The sequence below is a fragment of the Apteryx mantelli genome, chromosome 6 (genome assembly GCF_036417845.1).
Source record: "Apteryx mantelli isolate bAptMan1 chromosome 6, bAptMan1.hap1, whole genome shotgun sequence".
In the NCBI taxonomy this organism is placed as follows: domain Eukaryota; kingdom Metazoa; phylum Chordata; class Aves; order Apterygiformes; family Apterygidae; genus Apteryx; species Apteryx mantelli.
In genome coordinates, this window is record NC_089983.1 from 32065582 (window position 1) to 32083297 (window position 17716).

A 17716-nucleotide genomic window follows, 5' to 3' on the forward strand; every position below is an offset into this window, starting at 1 on the left:
GACTGGAGAGCAGAGGGAGGGGATGTATTTTGGTGAGCAAAAAAAGTCTGTAGGTCACATATCTTCTATTAATGTATGATAGAGTAAGTTTAGAGCACATGCACAGACACACAGACACACAGACACACACACAGAGGCGTAACTGAAATGGTGCAAAGCAGTACAAACAGCTATCTTCCATAGCCTTAGGCATTCTTAATTCTTGAGTCAGGATCAGGGCCTGATGCTATATATGGTGATTTTAGCACGGTATTTTATAAACAGATAAATGAAAAAGGACCTCAGATTGGAAGTGCATTTTGTAGAGTATACATATATTAAGAGCTCTTAAGAAAACCTCCCGCCTTACTAATATATGTATGTTGATATATATGTTTGGTAAACATACAGTGCATGCTACTAATTTCAAAGTTTAACTCTCTACAACCTTCTATACCAAACTGGGACAGTCAGTTATTAAGTTAAAAAAAACATGCATTCAGAAAGATTCATATGGAGGCAGGGCTCAGGACTCGTGCTTCTTGTTATTGTGCTTTATTTAAAAAGAGAGACATACTGTCCCACTACATATTTAATTGTAGTTTCAATAGCTGGCTTCTGTATCAGACTTTCCAGTGGGGAATTTCTGCTTTCCACTCTCTGCGTGGACGCTTCAGAGTTTTGCTCTTCCAGAAAACAAACACTTTCTTGTAGCAGAGTTTCAATTTTGCTGCAGCTATAGACCCCTCCCTGCCTGAACCTGAATTTTAATTTTTCTAATAGTTCCTGCCTTCTCAGGGAGGTCTCACTCCTCCGTTTGCAGAAGGACAGAACATTTGCTTGACTACAGATGCCTGGTTTTGTTCACTTTCTTTCCTGTTCAGCTCCAAATCTGGCACACCCTCAGCTCCTGCAATCTCTGACGAGCGTCCAGATTCTTACATGATGGGCGCACTTGAAACACAACCAAACAGACTGCATGTTGCACTTCCCATCTTCCTGAGAATCTAATGCTTCTTCCCTGAATGATTTCACCTCTAAGTCCAATCGAAATAGATTTTGTAGCCAAAAAAGTTTTTACTGCAATTTTTTAAGTGCTTTCTCTCACAGCTGGGATTCCAGCTATAGAGCTATTCCAGGTTAGAACCGAGTCATAGAATGCACAGCTATAAACAGATACGATTTTACTTTGTAAGTTTTCTGTCAGTTTTCTAGTTTTCTTTCCCCCCCTTCAGGCCAATTGCTTGTCCGTGTCTTATTTTCGGTATCTGTAACTTCCTGTATCCAGCATCATAATTTTCTCAGCAACAGTTATTTTAACTGCTTCCAATCTCATTCCCTCCTCCCCCCTTCCCTGGCAGAAACTGATCAGAGAAAATTATAATTTTAGCTTCTACTACTAGAAAACTCTGGCTACTACAAAGTCTCGCGGCGCTGTCAGTGTTTTGTTCCCTCCGAAGTTTTGCACGAGTCCGGCGGTACTGGAGAGCCTGTGGTGAGGAAAAATGCGGTTCTGTGACCTTGCTGCGGGGTGTCTCCGCCGGGGGCCGGCCAGGAGCCTCCGGCGAGCGCCCCCCGTCACCCGCCGCGGCTCGGGCTCGAGCTCGGGCTCGGGCGCGGGCCAGGGACGCGCCGCGCCGCGCACTGGCGGCTCGCGGCACCGCGGGGCCGGGGGCACCCGGCGCCCGCCCCAGCCGCCTGCCCCTCTCCGCCGCCGCGCCCCGCGCAGCGGAGCCAGCCCGGCCCGCATTCCTGGGCAGACCGAGTCCGCGGCCCGCCGCCGCCCCTTTCCTTCTTAGTAATAAATTCGATTTTTTCCCCCACTTACACTTTCACTTTCCTTCCCTTTAACTTTTTTTTTTAATTTTACTTTTAACTTTGCTTACTATGAGATAATTAGGTCTGGTTCTTCACTTTTTCCTCCCTTTTTTTTCTCTTACAATTTCCCTTTCTTTCCGTTTTAACTTTTTTCCCCTAGTTTTAACTTTGATTTCTGTGGGGTAAGCAGGTCTGGTTCTTCACTTTTCCTTCACCTTTCCTTCATTTTCCCCTCACCTTTTCTTCATTTTTCCACTGAAGATTTCCCTTTCAAAATCTTTTAATTTTTTTTTCTCAGTTTTGAGTTCAGTAGCCCCGAGGTAGTTGGGGGCGTCCCCCCTCCCCGCCCCAGGCCCGGCCTCGGCCTCGGCCTCGGCCTCGCCGCACCCCGGCCGCCGCCCCGCCCCACACCTCGCCCCAAACCCGGAGCCGCTCTTCTCCTGGCAACAAGTGACGCGCCTCGGGGCGGACCAATGGGGCCGGCTCCTCCCGCGCCCGGCCAGCCGGCAGAGCCGCGCAGCGCGCTCGCTCCGTTCCGCTCCGCTCGGCTCCGCGCAGCCTGCGCGCCACGCCACGCCACGCCGCGCCGCGCCAGGATGGCGCGGGCGGCGGGGCGCCGCTGGGCTGCCTGCGGCCTCGCCTGGCTGCTCGCCTGCTGCACGGCGCGCCGGGACGGCCCAGGTAAGCCGGCGCCCACCTTGCAGCGCAGCAGGGAGGCGCTGCGCGGCCGCGCAGGGGCCGCGGAAGGCCCGTCGCCTCGCGGCGCCCGCGGGGCGGCGATGGGGCCTCCCGCCGCGGCGGGTCCCGGCGCCGCCGCGGCTTGCGCGAGGTGGCAGAGTCCGGCCGGGTGGAAGCAGCGCGGGGAGCCCCGGCGCCGCCCGCGGGCGGTGCGAGGCGGTGCGGTGCGGTGCGGTGCCCCCGGCGGCGGCGGCGGCGGGCGGTGCGCGCTCGTCCCTGGGGAGCCGCGGCAGCCCGCGCCGCCCGCCCACCTGGGGCTCGGACCCGCGGCGCACCTGCACGCGCAGCTCCGCGTGTGCGTCTTTAGTATCCGCTGGCTGCGGGTTGTGTCCCTAACCGCCTGACGGCCTTTCTTCCTCGATAGCACCGTGGCGAAAGTTGTGCCAGCGCAGGCTTAGCTCACAGGCGGACGGCGGCTCTGCTTCCCCGCCGTCTGGGCGGGCCGCAGCTGCGGGGAAACCCGCCTGGCCTGTCACCGCCCGCGGCTTTTATTCACTGCCGTATGGGCAGAAGGCTGCTTCTGTCCTCCGGCAGGCAAGCTGAAAAGTTTCACGTTTAGCGGATTCTTGGTAGCCGAAGCCGCAAGCTTGGTGGGAGCCACCGGGAAACAAGCGCAGCCTTTTCACTTAACAGTTGCATCTCTCATATTTTTATATACTTCTACAATAACAGGCTCAGTTTTGTAGCTAAAAGATGCCTGGTAAAATTTCGTAGCAAGAGTAATTGAACACTGGTGTTAATACTGGTTAGAAAATATTTATACAAAGAAATGTGGTAAGAAGACATCAGTAATTTTTCTGGGGAAATTTTAAAGAGTAGTGGTTTTTTTCTTGATGTAAGAATGAAGATTGCGTGGGAAGAAGTGAAAGAAGAATGGGGAATGGGGTGCCTGAGAGGAGGTAGGGGACATGTCACAAAAAGTGGAAAAGGAGAAGTCCGGAGGGGAGAGATTAAAAAGCAAATAGTAAAAATAGATGTAATGATGGAAAAGCACAGGGTAACAAGAGACCACAAAAGCAGGATTTGTTGGTTAAAATGTCTTACCTAGTTAATAGAGAGGGTTAAAGAGAGGATTGGTTAAAATGTGCTATTTAGGAAAAGTCTCTCGAGTAGGTCGCTGACTTAGAGATTCTTCTTTGCAGTTTGATCAACTCAGTACCATTTAGATACTATTTGGCACTTATACAATGGAAAATTCATTGGTATACTGGGAAATAGTGGTAAAATTCACAGAATAACATCACGGAATACTTTCCTTGCTGTTCAGCCAAACCTATTATTAAGTCGTATTGAAAAAAATAAAAGGGCAGTAAGAATGTGACTGACAGTGCATTACTATTAAATACAAAACACTACTCAGCAGATTCCTTCTTTTAAGCAGCACAGTAGTAGCCTTGTGGGTCTGGGTTGGCATAGGTGCTTTTCAGCCTGGTCAGTGAAAGTTTTATACTGTGGGAACATCTTTATTTGTGACGCAGAAATGGTTTTAGGGCTTTTTTTCCCCTACTTCGCTTAAACCTCCTGCCACTTTACATAGAAGTGTTTTTATACTGGCACAGGTGTCAACTTATCTCAGCAGAGCTATCCATATTTCTTTAAAACCTTTTTATGACACACTAAGTTGAAAACGGAACTAATGGAACTAGCGTTCCTGTATCATTTTGAAGGTGATACTCCTGCTGCTTTGTGTAGTGTGTTCAGAGCCCTGCTTCACTTTACTTTTTGCAGTGAGCTGAATATTCGTTCAAAACTTTTTCAGAAATGGTGCTTTTTTTTTTTTTAAAGTAATACTGCAGTTATACCCACAAACTGGTTCAAATATGAGCCCATCATGCTGTATACCACGTAAGATGCTTAAAAAAGAAAAGTACTGAGTGAAGACTATTACTAATTGCATTTTATGCTGCCTGCTTTGTGTTACTGCATTTAGTCATGTCTATGGACATGAAGACAGTTCTTGACCCAGTGAGCTTGCAAATTAATCAAGGGTTAATCCAATCAGTAAGCATTAAAATTAAAAGAATTCTCATTGATAGAATTGGGCTTAGAAAAAGGTCTCATTTGCCACTTCATTTTATAACCACTTTGAAAGAGGGTTTTTTGTTGTTTTTATTCCATAAATAGAAGATACTCACTGGAGAACAGGAAAATGTACATACTGGTAATCTGCAACTTATGTAAGAAACATAGCGTAGTGTATAAGCAGCAGTTTCTGTAGTTTCCTGGTAGCCTGTCTCAGAATGTGATTGCACTTTAAGTATCACTTTCACAGGAAGTCTGTTTTTAATCACACCTATATGTGAGTATGTTTGTGTTCATATACAGGCAATGATGCATTCACCATTCGCCATGACATACTGAACAAATGCATACAAGTTAAAAACTCACGGATAGTGATAGCTGACTGCGGGGAGACAAGTGAAGCATTATGGAAATGGGTATCCCAGAATCGCCTCTTTCATTTGGGGTCCCAGCAGTGCCTGGGACTCGATATATTCACCAAATCACTGTCTCGCCTGAAAATGGTTGACTGTAACTCAGAACTTATGCTCTGGTGGCGATGTGCTGACGCTTCCATCCTCGGTGCGTCTCAGTACAAGGTGACCATCAAAGGTACTTTTGTAACTGCAAGCATAAATGCATCAGACCAGTGGAGAAGCAACAGTTCCTCTGATGACATATGTCGATATCCTTACCATGGTAAGTTTGCACAGGGGCTTGGAGGAAGCACAGATTTTTGGTGAGGACTTTTTGCTATAAGTCTATGCCAATAATTAGTTAAAGTTAATCATGTAAAGGAGCTAATCAACAAAGTGATAGAATGTTTTGCTACAGAGAGATATTGATATTCAGGTATGAAACTTTACTATTTTTAAGAAAACAAAACATATGCACAACTTCAGAAGTTTTTTTTAAGTGAGTGGCTTTCTTATTCACGTCTAACCCCCCCACCCCATTCTTTAGTGAGGCCCTTTTAAATTGTGAAATATCAACCATGCTCCGTCAGAACTGTGACTGTCCTTTTCACAGTGGGTGGGAATTTTGCTGCTAACCTAAATGAGAGGATTTAAAGATATTTTCTTCCCTGGTAGGCTGTTCAGTCAAATTCCGTGTGTGCTGCTGGCTCGCAGCCTGTTGGGCTGTCAGGAACCATCAGCTTCCTTTACTCTGATAGTCTCTCCACTTGCCCTGGAAGCTGGTCTTGTCTGAAATTTCGAAAGAAGAATTGGCAGAAATGGTGAACAGTTTGTGTCCCATTTGATAGCACAGTTTTCTTTGTATTTGAGCTGTTCAAAGTGGCCAGGCTGAAGGGCCAAGTAGGCTTCTGTTTGAAATTCGTTTTCCTTCTCCTGCATGTATTCATTTCCTAGCACCTTGCTCTGTAGTACTCTGTGCAAACCGTCTGGATTTTCCTAGGAAAAAGTGTCTATCCCTAACTTACCAGGAAGGCGGAAACACATTTCTGATGTGTTATGCCCTACTTGGAAGAAAAAGAGTACAGAACAATATTTTTCTCTCACATCTTTCAGTTCTGGCATTGCTGTATATTGTCTTTAACAACAGGATATGGTGTTTTCAGACCACGAGTGTGATTTGCCTACTTTGAAGTTAACTGTGTCTGTACAAACAGTAAACACTTACTTGCTGTCCTTTCCTCCCCCAGATGACTTTACCTGCTTCTTTGCTTGCTTTTTCCTAGAGATTTATACCAGAGATGGGAACTCCTATGGAAAGCCCTGCGAGTTCCCCTTTCTGTATAATAAGACCTGGCATCACGACTGCATTCAGGATGAAACACACGCAGGTGGTAAATGGTGCGCCACGTCTGAAGATTATACTCTTGATGGCAAATGGGGAATCTGCTTACAACCAGGCATGTTGGGTTTCTAAATAGATGTCCTAAAAGAGTCCTGTCACTTCCTGTATGTATAGCTCCACCTTGGTAGCACCTCGCTGTTAAACTGTGTAAAACAGATTCCTTTTCTACTGCAGTGTTGGTAGAGCAGTCAGTGCACGTTTACTTTGCAGTATGTATGATTTCAATATAAATATACATAGAAATTCTCTGTTTAAAATTTTTGTTTTGCAACTTTATGCCATTTCAGTATAGCTATAGTTAAAAGTATCGTGTGCTTGCTTTAAGCAGAGGATGGTTGTCATGATATCTGGGAGCACGATCCGGGCTCTGAAAGTTGCTACCAGTTTAATACGCAGTCTGCTCTTTCTTGGAAAGAAGCTTATATTTCATGTCAAAGACAAGGGGGAGATTTACTTAGCATCCAAGATGCAGCTGAATTAAGTTACATACAAGGTAGGTATAATTATTGACATAAGAAAATACCAGAAAATCTTGACAAATAACATAAAGTGAATATAGAGAAATATAGAGAAAAAAGAAATATTTTAGTTTCAGTCTTAAAATTCTGGGTTGAAACTTCTTGATACTTAAAACCCTGTGATGCTTTAATTTGCATAGCAAAAAAGAGTTGCTAAACTCATTTTAGAGACTTTTCTTTATTTGACTATGTTCTTTCATTATAGTGACTGGCTCTTGTTCATATTCGTAATGAGTAGGGTGGGTTTTTTTGGTTTTTTTTTTTGTTAGCAGCTTGCTCAGTTATCATGAAATCATTCTCACTGATGTTCAGACTTGACCTGGAGGAATTATCGGTGTACTTTTGGGAATATAAGATAAAATGATAAATATTTGAAGGCACTGGGAGGGGAGACTTGGGTGGGTAAATGTGGGAATTCCTCCTCAGTTCAAGAAAAGTTGTGTATACAATTATAGTAGCAATTTTTTTTTCCTCAAATGAATGCCCTTTCAGATGACGTTTTTAAATTAAAAGTGACCAATAAAGGATGAACATTTTATACTAATTATTTAAAAAAAAATCCCCAGGTAAGGATGACATTGCTGAGATCTTCTGGATTGGCTTAAATCAACTGGATGTTTCTGGAGGTTGGCAGTGGTCAGATCACAAACCCTTGAATTTTCTCAGCTGGCATCCAGGTAATGATGTTCCCGGTGATATTAACAATATTCACAAAACAAACTAGTATTTTGTTTTGTGTTTTTTTCCCCCCCCCCATTGGACTTCATCAAAACGAACACTGTTGTTCCATTTCTCTTAAAAGTTGAGAAACATCCTTTCTTCCTAAACAATGAATCTTGCTGTCTGCACTCATTCTATATTTATGGAAGATTAGGTTAATAAATCTCTAATAAAGACACAAATAAATAGGATCTTTGAGATCCTTTTTAGCAGCTAGGGCAGCTGTAGATTCTGTTGCTAAATTTCTTCTCCCGCTGACAAAATGGCATTGATTTCCCTCAAATATTACAACTATTGAGGTGTGGGCAAGAGCTGACATTACACAGAAGCCTGACCTGTGTTTTTAAACTTAAAGGTTGCTTAAATTTGTTTTTAGGTGAAAATGAAAGAAGTACAAAACCTTTGGAAACCTCTTATATGAGAATCCTTGAGGAATAATAATCAGGAACACTGAAGCTAATACTGCTTTGCCATTCAAGCTAAATTTGACCTTTTTTTAAATTAGTCTGTGACATGAAGTCTGTGGAAAAAGAAGTGATTTCTGTTACTTTCTTGAAAGATTTACTAAGAGATTTCTATAAGATTTTTGCAAAATACAGTCTTTCTTTTTAAAAGTTTAAGGACTTTTCTGTGACTTACTCTATTGGATGCCCCTTCTGCAACTCCTGCGATGCTATAGGACTGTATGCAGAGCTAGAGACTAGATTATCCCAAGTTTCAGTGGCATAATTCAATCTGCAGGCTTGGCAGGCATACTAATGTTACCTGGAGATTAAAACTTAAATATACAGGTGTGAAAGTGTAATAAACCATGTTCTGAAGTCAGTGATGTTACTTAAATTACTGGACTAACCCTGTCATCAGAAAGTTAAAACTGCAGTTTCAAAGCGACAGGGACTGGACATTGGGAGGAGACTTGTGCAACTTTTGTGGTGTTTGAATTTGATGATTTGCACTCTTCGGAATAGTGGTGAAAGGTAAACGATGAATAATGCTAGGTGATTTTTCTGTACTTACTGTTTGCTTTGAGTTGAGCTTCTGTGTTCCATATTGGTAGAGGCTTTATTTTTTTAAAATCTGGATTTTCTAAGTTCAGACTTCCATGGTTATAAAGCAGATCATTGTAACTAAAATACCACTAAGAAGGCACCAAAAAAGTGAAAATTAGTTTTGCTTCAGAGGAAATCAGTGTGTAAAGTATGTTTTATCTGTCAGTTATGTTGTGACTGATTTCATAGGGTCATTGAATGATGCAAAGTGGAAGGGACCTCTGGCAGTCCCCAGTCAAACTCCTGGCTCATATAAATCAGGTTGCTCAGGGCTTTGTCCAATTAAGTTTTAATATCTCCTAGAATGGAGGTCTCGCAGCCTTTCTAGGTGATTTGAGTGTTTGACTACCCTTTTTGTGTTTAAAAAAAAAAAAAAATTACTGATATCTAGTAGGTATTTTCCTTGCTGCAAGTTGTGCCTGTTACCTCTTGTCCTTTCACTGGGCACCTCTGGAAGGAGTCTGGGTCTGTCTCCTGTGTACTCGCTCATGAAGAAGTTAATGTCAGCAGTAAGATGTTCCCTGAGCCTTCTCTGCTGAAGGCTGGATGAACCCTGCGTGGGGGGAGCTGGAGTGTGCTGTGTAGGGTGCAGCGTGGATTTGCATCAGGGCTCACAGAAAGAGAAAGCCAAAAGGTACCCATGGAAAGAGGCTGCCAAGGGAGGCTGGGGGCTGCAAAAAGAGTTCTCCTTTGTAATATTTTTAGTTTGGGGCCTTGTCTAAGGCTTTTCTTAAGGTGAGGGTTGAGAGAGGGTGCTGAGCTGCAGTGGGAGTGGGGCTGGACCGGGGCTGCCAAAGGAAACTGAGGGCTGCAGAAAGGGCTGTCCCCTGAGATACACTTAGTCTGGGAAAGTGCTCAGCCAAGGGTTTGTTGTATTGTAAATAGAACATTCCTCCTGGTTATAGGATTAAACATTGGAATAGGAGGCCGGATTCTTTGATTCTGTAGCTTTCTCTCTCCCAAAACTTTGTGTGGGACCTATGGTAGGACAGGTGCCTTCATTCAAAGTGTGTTATGTTCTTCAAATACGAGATGCTGTAATATGATGTAATATGTAAAGTATTCCTTTATATATTCTGTATTGAAAAATCAAAAAAAAATGCAGCAGTCTAATGATGCCTTAGATAACTGACTGTTAGATAACTTGTGCTCTTCTATTTTTATTTCTTTCTGTCCACAGATATGCAGAATTTGTCCCCTTTGGATGGGACTAGCTGTGTGGTGATGAATGCTACCTCAGGTCAGTGGCAGAGTTACCACTGTGGGACTCCACTTCCCTATATTTGCAAGAAGCCATTCAAGGAAGTTTTGAAATTGCCAGGTAGGACAGCCTGTATATGTTTGTTTTTGTATGTTAATATGAGAGAAATGTTAATTTGCGAAGTCCTTTTTCCCTTCCCCAAACCTGCTTAGACAGCTTTGCCAGAATGCTTTCACAGTGGCTTTGGGTCTTCAAGCAGATCAGTCAAACTCTCTCTGCTGTGTCAAGATAATGCATCGCAAGCACCTTTCATTTTTCTCAGCTTTGTCAGTCATACACTAAGCATTTCCCAGCACACACTAAGCATTTCTCATTTGCCCTGTTTGTAATATTTTCCTCTGTGGCTTGTATCTTCTTTCATATTCTCTGAAAGTCTGCAGCTGGTTTTTGCACCTCACACCTTCCCATCACTGCTTTTAGCCCATTTCCCTCACAGTTTGCCTGTGTGGACATAAAATGGGACCTACCTGGGGCTTAGATCAAACTCTGAACTCAAATGTGAGTTAAGTGACCTTACTATCCTTTGAAACCAAGCCCAGCACTGGAAGCCAAGAGTGCCTGAGTTGGTAACTGGCCCAGTGTGTAATGTTTACTTGTCCCATTAATTTTATCTTGTAATAGCAGTCGGTAACAGAATAAGAAAAACAAAACAATTCAAGGCTTTATTCTGCCTCCCTCCACACACACACAGGCGTGTGTGCACACACATGCTGTCCAGCTGTGGCATCTACCTGCATCCACGCTCTTGGCTGATCACCTGCACCTGGATGTCCGACCCTTCCCGTGTCTGCTGCCTGCTCTCCCATGTGTGCTTTCGCCTTACCTGGGCTCACTCTGTGGGGCTCTGGTGGGAAATCTTCACTGGAAGATGCAAGTGTCCTTGGATGTAGGGAGAGCTAGGGGATAAGAGGGCTGAAGCAGTGTCCTGGGGGCGGAAAGTATCACCGAGTATCCCCGGCTGCAGCATGTTTTCTCCAGCTCCCCTGGGGAGGCGTGTGCCTTTACTGAGGAAAGAAATTGGATAAGCAGTTCAAATTTAACTAAACTGCTTCAAACTTATAAATGATTGCTAGAAAACTACTTGTCAGATAACCATCCTTATCTGTTCTCTGGCTCCTCAGTTGGATATGTGGAGATGTTACTAGTGTTCATTTTTGTGATTGGCGTGTTTTATACCATGTTTTGAACCAGAAAGACTTTTAATATATACCTTATTCAGCATACATAAAATAGTTTGAATTCTTGAGTTATTTAATATTCAGAAGAAAAATTATTTAAACCTAATCATTTGTTTACTTATGAGCTATGCAAAATCGGTCTTTTGCATGGTACTGCAATGCGTATAGATAATAATGCACAATAAAAGTGTAAACTCCTGCCAGAACAAAAAAAAACAACTTCTTGTTGAAGCTGCTGCCCTGCAATGAAGTAACTCGTTTTGCCTCTATTTGTCTCTGAAATCTTGCTGTAATTAGTTCTGAACCTCTTGCTTACACTAAAACCAGAATGAATTCCAGCTTTTTACTTTCACTCCTGATAACTTCTTTCTTCTTGTGCCCACATCATTGCTCCAAAATGTTACTAATCCCCATAATGCTGGTCAGTCAAGACTATTTGCTTCGCTATAGTGTGACACTGTCTCAAAACATTAGTACTGAAGAGCTGTGCTATTTATCTGTGAACACGTTTTGATTGCTGTTTTCTGGCTGTTTTCAAGGTGCTGCAGGATTTAAAACATGGGGGAAAAAAAACCAAACAAACAGCACAGAACTATTCAGTGTGAAACAAAGGCCTCTAATTCACTTTCTCTTTACTGCCAGAGATCTGGAGCCACTTGGAGACGCGCTGTGATTCGGGCTGGCTTCCCCACAATGGCTTTTGCTACATGTCGGTAAACAACCCGGCACCTTGGGGTGCAGCGCGTGAGGTGTGCAAGGCAAACCAGAGCGACCTCATCAGCCTGCAGTCCTTAGCAGATGTCGAGCTGGTTGTTACAAAGCTTCATAATGGTAAGTTGGGGTACTTGGTGTAAAGGTCAGACACCAAGTGCTGCGCACCTTAAATTACAAAATGCTTTCCATGTTCTGGATTGTTGTAACCTCTAGCTTTTAAATGAAGGAGCTAATGCCAGGCTCGTACCCAGGCTCATGCCACATGTCAGTGTTCAGGTCCAACCCCTCCGTATTAGCTCTTTAGGAAGAGAAAAGCGAATATTATCACTATAAGAACTGAAATTAACACATTAGCAGTTTAAGTAAAATGGTAGAGGCTTGGTGGAGCAATATTACTCCACCGATTTCAGAGGCAGTATTACACTGACTTTAGTGCATTACATACTTTGACATTAAAGTTGTGGGGGTTTTGTTTCCCCTCTAATCCACATTAATTTTGGTTTGATCTGTTTTATTTATTTTTATTTCTTAATGGGCTAACCTCCTTCTATTTTCCTAATAGTTTGTGTTTAATTTTCTCATTCAGAGAGATTTGTAGATAGTTGGGTCAATATTTGACTGCTGGGTCACTGAACTAATAAATGTTACCTGTACTCTGTGGTGTTATCTTTTTGTCTGCACTCTAAAAATGAGATTTTGAATGTGTTTTTTTTTTTGTCCTTGTATGTTTATTTCTGTATTTTTTTCCCTGTTGTCTGTTACCTTCTGTGTAAAACTTACTTTCATGAATGTAATTTAAGAAACAAGATAATAAATATCTCATCCCCATTCTCATTGTAAGAAAAAAAATTGCAGCATTTATTCTGTTCATTATAGTGATAAAAACTTAATTTTGCTGATTTCATGTTCTTTTACAGTTAGCTTGTATATTATTCTGAAACTATAGTTTTGTCCTCATTTTAAATTACAGATGTGAAAGAGGAAATATGGATGGGTCTCAGGAATGAAGGTGTACCAACCTTGTTCAAATGGTCAGATGGCTCAACTGTATTTTTTACCTATTGGGATCAGAATGAACCAAAAGTTCCTTTTAACAGCACTCCTAACTGCGTGTCATATTCAGGAGAGGTAGGAATAAAGTGTTGTTTGTTAGGTGGTTTTTTTTCATCATAGTAGAGGCCACATTGATGTGTGTGAAAGCAAAGAGGGGAGAAAATCAAATAACTGATTTTACTTCTGGAATAATCTTTAAAATACAGATAAATTAGCCATATCTTCAAAATGATTAAAAATCACCTTCCTAAAAGCAAATTTCTTAACATTATTTAGCCACTGCTTGCTAGTTTGTCTGCATGGGTCGTTTGCCACAAAGAATGGAAAAAAAACTGCTCACAGCTCTGAGACTGCTGCTGCTGTTGGCCAGCCGGTTGCCTCTGTCGCTCTGCGTTTTGGGTTACCACATCCTTGCGTGTCTGCAGCAGAGAGCTAGGAAGGAGGTGGGCTGAGGTATTGAAAGCAAAAGCTGGATTCGGTCATCTCCAGGACCACTTTGGGCCACTCTGTCTAAGGAGGTGTAGCGAGATACCTAGGTGAGAGAGGAGGACAGGTGCCGTGCGTGGTGGTCGAGGATGAGCAGAGGGAAGCAGGCCATATCCCGTTCTCCTGGAGACGGTGGAAAACCGGGACAAGCAGCTGCTGGCTGTGGTTCCCAGCTGGCAGTGAAGCTATGTGTCCTACTTCTTCAAAGTGTCATCCCCTGGGCGAGCCGAGATCCCCCTGCACCCCTGCCCTCCAGTTAGCACCACCCTGGCCTCTTCCTGCCCCTTCCATGGGTGATCCCGAGCTTTCCCGTGTCTGTGTTGCCTGCTTTCTCTTGCCCTTCAACACATGCACATGTGTGTAATCCAGGGTATCCCACATCCGGTGTTTTTGCCACTGCTACTGCAAGTAACGCAGGCGTTCTGCCTCTCCCCCTTCTGAAAACTCTGCCTGCACTGTGGAAACAGGAAGATTTCAGGATTTTAAATACTTTTTTTCATTGCCTTCTAACAGTTGGGACAGTGGAGAGTCAAATCCTGTGAAGAGAAATTGAAATATGTATGCAAAAAAAGAGGAGAGATTTTGAATGAAACAAAAACAGATAAAAGTTGTTCATTGAAAGAGGTAATAAAAGTCTATTTCTTTTACTGTCACTTGGTTCAGAAGCCTGCATAAAGTTATTTATTTCCTCTACCTTTTTGCATGCTAACCTCTAAAATAAAATCAATAAAACACTTTGGCTTAAAAAGGATATTTGTATACAATGAATCAAATTTGGTACACCTTCATATTCTCCTAACCAGACACTGGGTATATTAGCACTCTGTTTATGGGTGAAAGTATGAGCTTGGAGCCAGGAGGGAGATGTTGCATTTATTTGTTTGTTTAAAAAAATAACGAAACTTGATTTTTACTAGATAGGTTATCACTAATGCTATTTGCTTTGTGGTTTTTGCTTTAAATATACTTTTTGAATTTAGGAAAAGTATTTTGCAACATAAGGATGTGCAGAGATTGATAAATGAAAAAGATTAGGTTTCTGTTTGTTTCACTTGGCTCCCATCTTTGTTCTCTGACTTGAGTAAAGTTTTGTTTTGTTTAGTATAACAGGTGTTAAAACATAAATTAGGCTTTCAAACTTTTCTGTTTTGAATGGTGTTGGGGTGTTCTTACCAGATACTTCAAACTGGTTCAGTTGTCAATGTGGCATAATGCCTGCAACAGAAAACACGTCTGCCCATTATCTTTCTGCACAACCTGAGGGCATTTTCACTCTGTCTCTTCAGAGACTGCCAGCATGTGGAATTGTAGCTTTTTTTGCTACTCAGATAGCAACAGCACTGGTAGGCTAGCAAAGAGGTAGCACGTTATAAGAAAATTAATATTCCTTGAAATTTCAGTGTAAATATAGGGGAAAAGATCTGAAAATTGAGCATTCTTGCAAGTTCACAAATTTTCAGTATAAAAATGTTTTTCATTTTGTCTTGGTTTTGGTGTTGTTTTTTTTTTTTAAGTAAAGCAACACTAATGACACCCTTTTATCATTCCTCTGTTTGAATCCTGGCCTTGGTGGAACAGCATCAAAACTCCTATTGTTCTGAACGGGACGAGGCTGTCACCCTCGTGTCTCTTTCTAAATGCACATGGCAATCAGAAGCCTCTGTGCACAGTTGAGCCAAAACAGTGCTGTATTTTATTCCTGTGGTTGAATTATTTCTTGGAGCTCGGAATCTGAGAGTTTCATTTTCTGTTCCTCATCTGGAATACAGATACTGGAGTATGTATCCTTTATATCTTATTTCCTCCCTAACTGAGCAAATGGATGTCTGATACACTGCATTTCTCTTTTGTATATTGCCTGTCAGCTTATGGGCACCAACCAGTGTTAGCAATGATTTCTTTCCAGGACGCAGGAGAGATCATAATGCCTAAATTAGGCTGTTATGTATAAACATGTCTTTCAATCTCTAACCAGGGGTGGGAGAAACACGGAAACTTCTGTTACAAGATTTATAAAACGGAAGTATCATTTGGAGCAAAGTGCAATCTTACAGTAGTGAACAGGTAAAGTACAGCTCTGTGATTTATGTGTATATTGTACAGTAAGATCCCGAAGATTCAGTCAGAGATTAAGACCTCTGTGAGCTAGACACTGTAAAAAAACAACCAAACAACCCCCCCCCCCCCAGTACCTTCTAGGAAGCATATTAGCTCCGAGTCTGCTGACCCCATAATGGATGGTAATATTGACCCTAGAGTATTTAGAAATTCTTGTAGAGTACAGTACATATGGGACTGCCTGGACAACCACTTGAAGTAATTCTTGTAATATGTCTGGCTTTCAAATTGGCTTGATAGCTTCAGATGTCTTTCTAATATTGATTTGAATTAATCTCTGCATTTTCAGATTTGAACAAGAATTTATAAACAGTTTGATCAGAAAATACAGCAAAATTGAAGAGAAATACTTCTGGATTGGCTTGCAAGATATTAGCCAATCAGGAATATATTCTTGGGGTGCAGTGGCTGGGGAAAAAAGTGAAGCTGTGACATACACTAATTGGAATTCAATGCAACCAGGTAAATTTAACAGTTTTTTTTAAAAAAAGTAAAAAACATTATCATTTGACATTGAGCAAGTGTTGGAGTACCATGTTAAAGGACTCCCAAGGATGACATAAAGTAGTTATTCAGAAACCTATGCATTTTTGGAAAACTGGTCAATAGTTTTAAATGCTTCTTTTGTTGGCTTCAATCTCAGAGTTTTCAGGAGGATGTGTGGCCATGCCCAGTGGGAAGTCTCTTGGAAAGTGGGAAACTAAAGACTGTAAAACCACTAAAGCATTTTCTGTCTGCAAAAAATACATTGGGCCGCCCAAGGAACCAGAAGTGCTCCCGAAGCCAACTGATCCCTGTCCTCCTGGCTGGCACAATGGATCTGGCCTTGCCTGCTACAAGGTAAAACATTGCTCCTGTTGGATGTTGATTGTCCATTACAGTCTTGCAGCAAGGGTGTGGTTAGCCGTTTTAGGGCTCTCGGCCGCTCTGAAGGATATTTCAGAGCGGCTGTATTGCAGTGAGAGGAGGAATTCATGCGGACTGCGGTTGGACGCCTCCAGATATTCCTATGCATTACTCTCGGCAGCCTGCCTCTGCCTGTTCCACCCGCAGCCGGCTCTGCACATCAGAGCCAAGTGGGGCTCTCGGGAGCCCGGTGCTGTCGGAGAGTGCTGTGTCTGCATCCTCACCTGCCTGCCATCATCCAGCACGTGGATCTGCCTGAAAAGGGAAAAAAGGTGCTTTGCATCGGCCTCCCCCTGCTCATTTCTTTTGCGTGCTCGGAGGGTGTAGACTGGGGAGGTGGAGTTTTCTTTTTTGTTTTGAACATGGATATGAAACTCCCATGAAGAAGTGCAGCCTCAGTTGTATTTTAATATTTTTGAAGTAAATAGTGAAAGAAAAAGCCGTGCTCTTAGGTGCAATGGCTTACATAAGTTTGCATTTAGAAATACGCTTGTTTTTAATAGGAGAGAAAAAAAAAGTTAATACTGAGGTTGTTTATTGAATTGTTTATTCAGTATTTCTGGTTTCAGTGTCTGCAGTGAACTATGCACTAGAAACAGCGCATGTTGCAAAGTGGGGAAACCCAGCTTGAAAAACAAGGGCACGGGCAAGGATCCCAAATGGATGGATCTAGCTGATGTGCCACATAGCTGGCCCCGTCCGGCTGATGGGATGTGACAGCTGGCCCTGGCAGTTTCTCCAAAACTCTTACTGACCAAGCATGCGTGTGTAGCAGACCCAGCTAACAGGAGTTGGCTTGGACAGAAGGCAAAGGGAGATCAAGTGAATGTGTTAGCTGAGGTGTATGTTACATCCCATAAAACCTATAATTTGTCTTGCAATTTTGGAATGAGTTTGGTGGTGTTTTCTAAAATCTTTCTGGTAAAGAAAAACAGATATTTTGTCATATGGAGCACAGAGTATTTGAAATAAATTTTATTAGCTACACTTCAGAGTCTGGCTGTTGTCAAAACTGAAAAAATACAATAACTGTTAAGAAGTCAAGTTTAAAGTCCAACGTGCTCCCCATGGAAATACCTGTTATTCATTCCTACATAGTGTGTCTATATTTGAGTCGTGCAGGTACTTTAGAAATGCTGTTGCTTCTGCTGTTTTTCACTCTGATTTTTGGCTGTTGTGAAGTTCTTCCACAGTGAAAGAGTGCTGAGGACTAGGACGTGGGAAGAGGCAGAAAGGTTCTGTGAAGCTCTGGGAGGCCACCTGCCTAGTTTTAGTCATTCAGAAGAAATCAAGGTGCTTCATTCTATCCTGAGAAAAATCATCAGGTAACCAATGTGCCGTGGGCTGTGATTTTGATTT

The 17716-nt window shown here is 42.7% G+C and overlaps 1 protein-coding gene across 2 annotated transcripts in view; it reads left to right on the top strand.

Moving 5' to 3' along the window:
- The first annotated feature begins 2393 nt into the window (after positions 1–2393).
- The window catches only part of LY75 (lymphocyte antigen 75), a 50313-nt gene continuing 34990 nt past the window's right edge, over positions 2394–17716 (top strand). For both annotated transcript variants that reach the window (XM_067299143.1, XM_067299142.1), the window contains exons 1-13: positions 2394–2478; positions 4861–5235; positions 6236–6409; positions 6683–6847; positions 7439–7549; positions 9822–9962; positions 11723–11911; positions 12765–12922; positions 13847–13957; positions 15309–15397; positions 15741–15913; positions 16095–16291; positions 17540–17682. In XM_067299143.1, the coding sequence (XP_067155244.1) occupies positions 2394–2478; positions 4861–5235; positions 6236–6409; positions 6683–6847; positions 7439–7549; positions 9822–9962; positions 11723–11911; positions 12765–12922; positions 13847–13957; positions 15309–15397; positions 15741–15913; positions 16095–16291; positions 17540–17682 (2111 nt within the window). The remainder of the gene's footprint in view (positions 2479–4860; positions 5236–6235; positions 6410–6682; positions 6848–7438; positions 7550–9821; positions 9963–11722; positions 11912–12764; positions 12923–13846; positions 13958–15308; positions 15398–15740; positions 15914–16094; positions 16292–17539; positions 17683–17716) is intronic.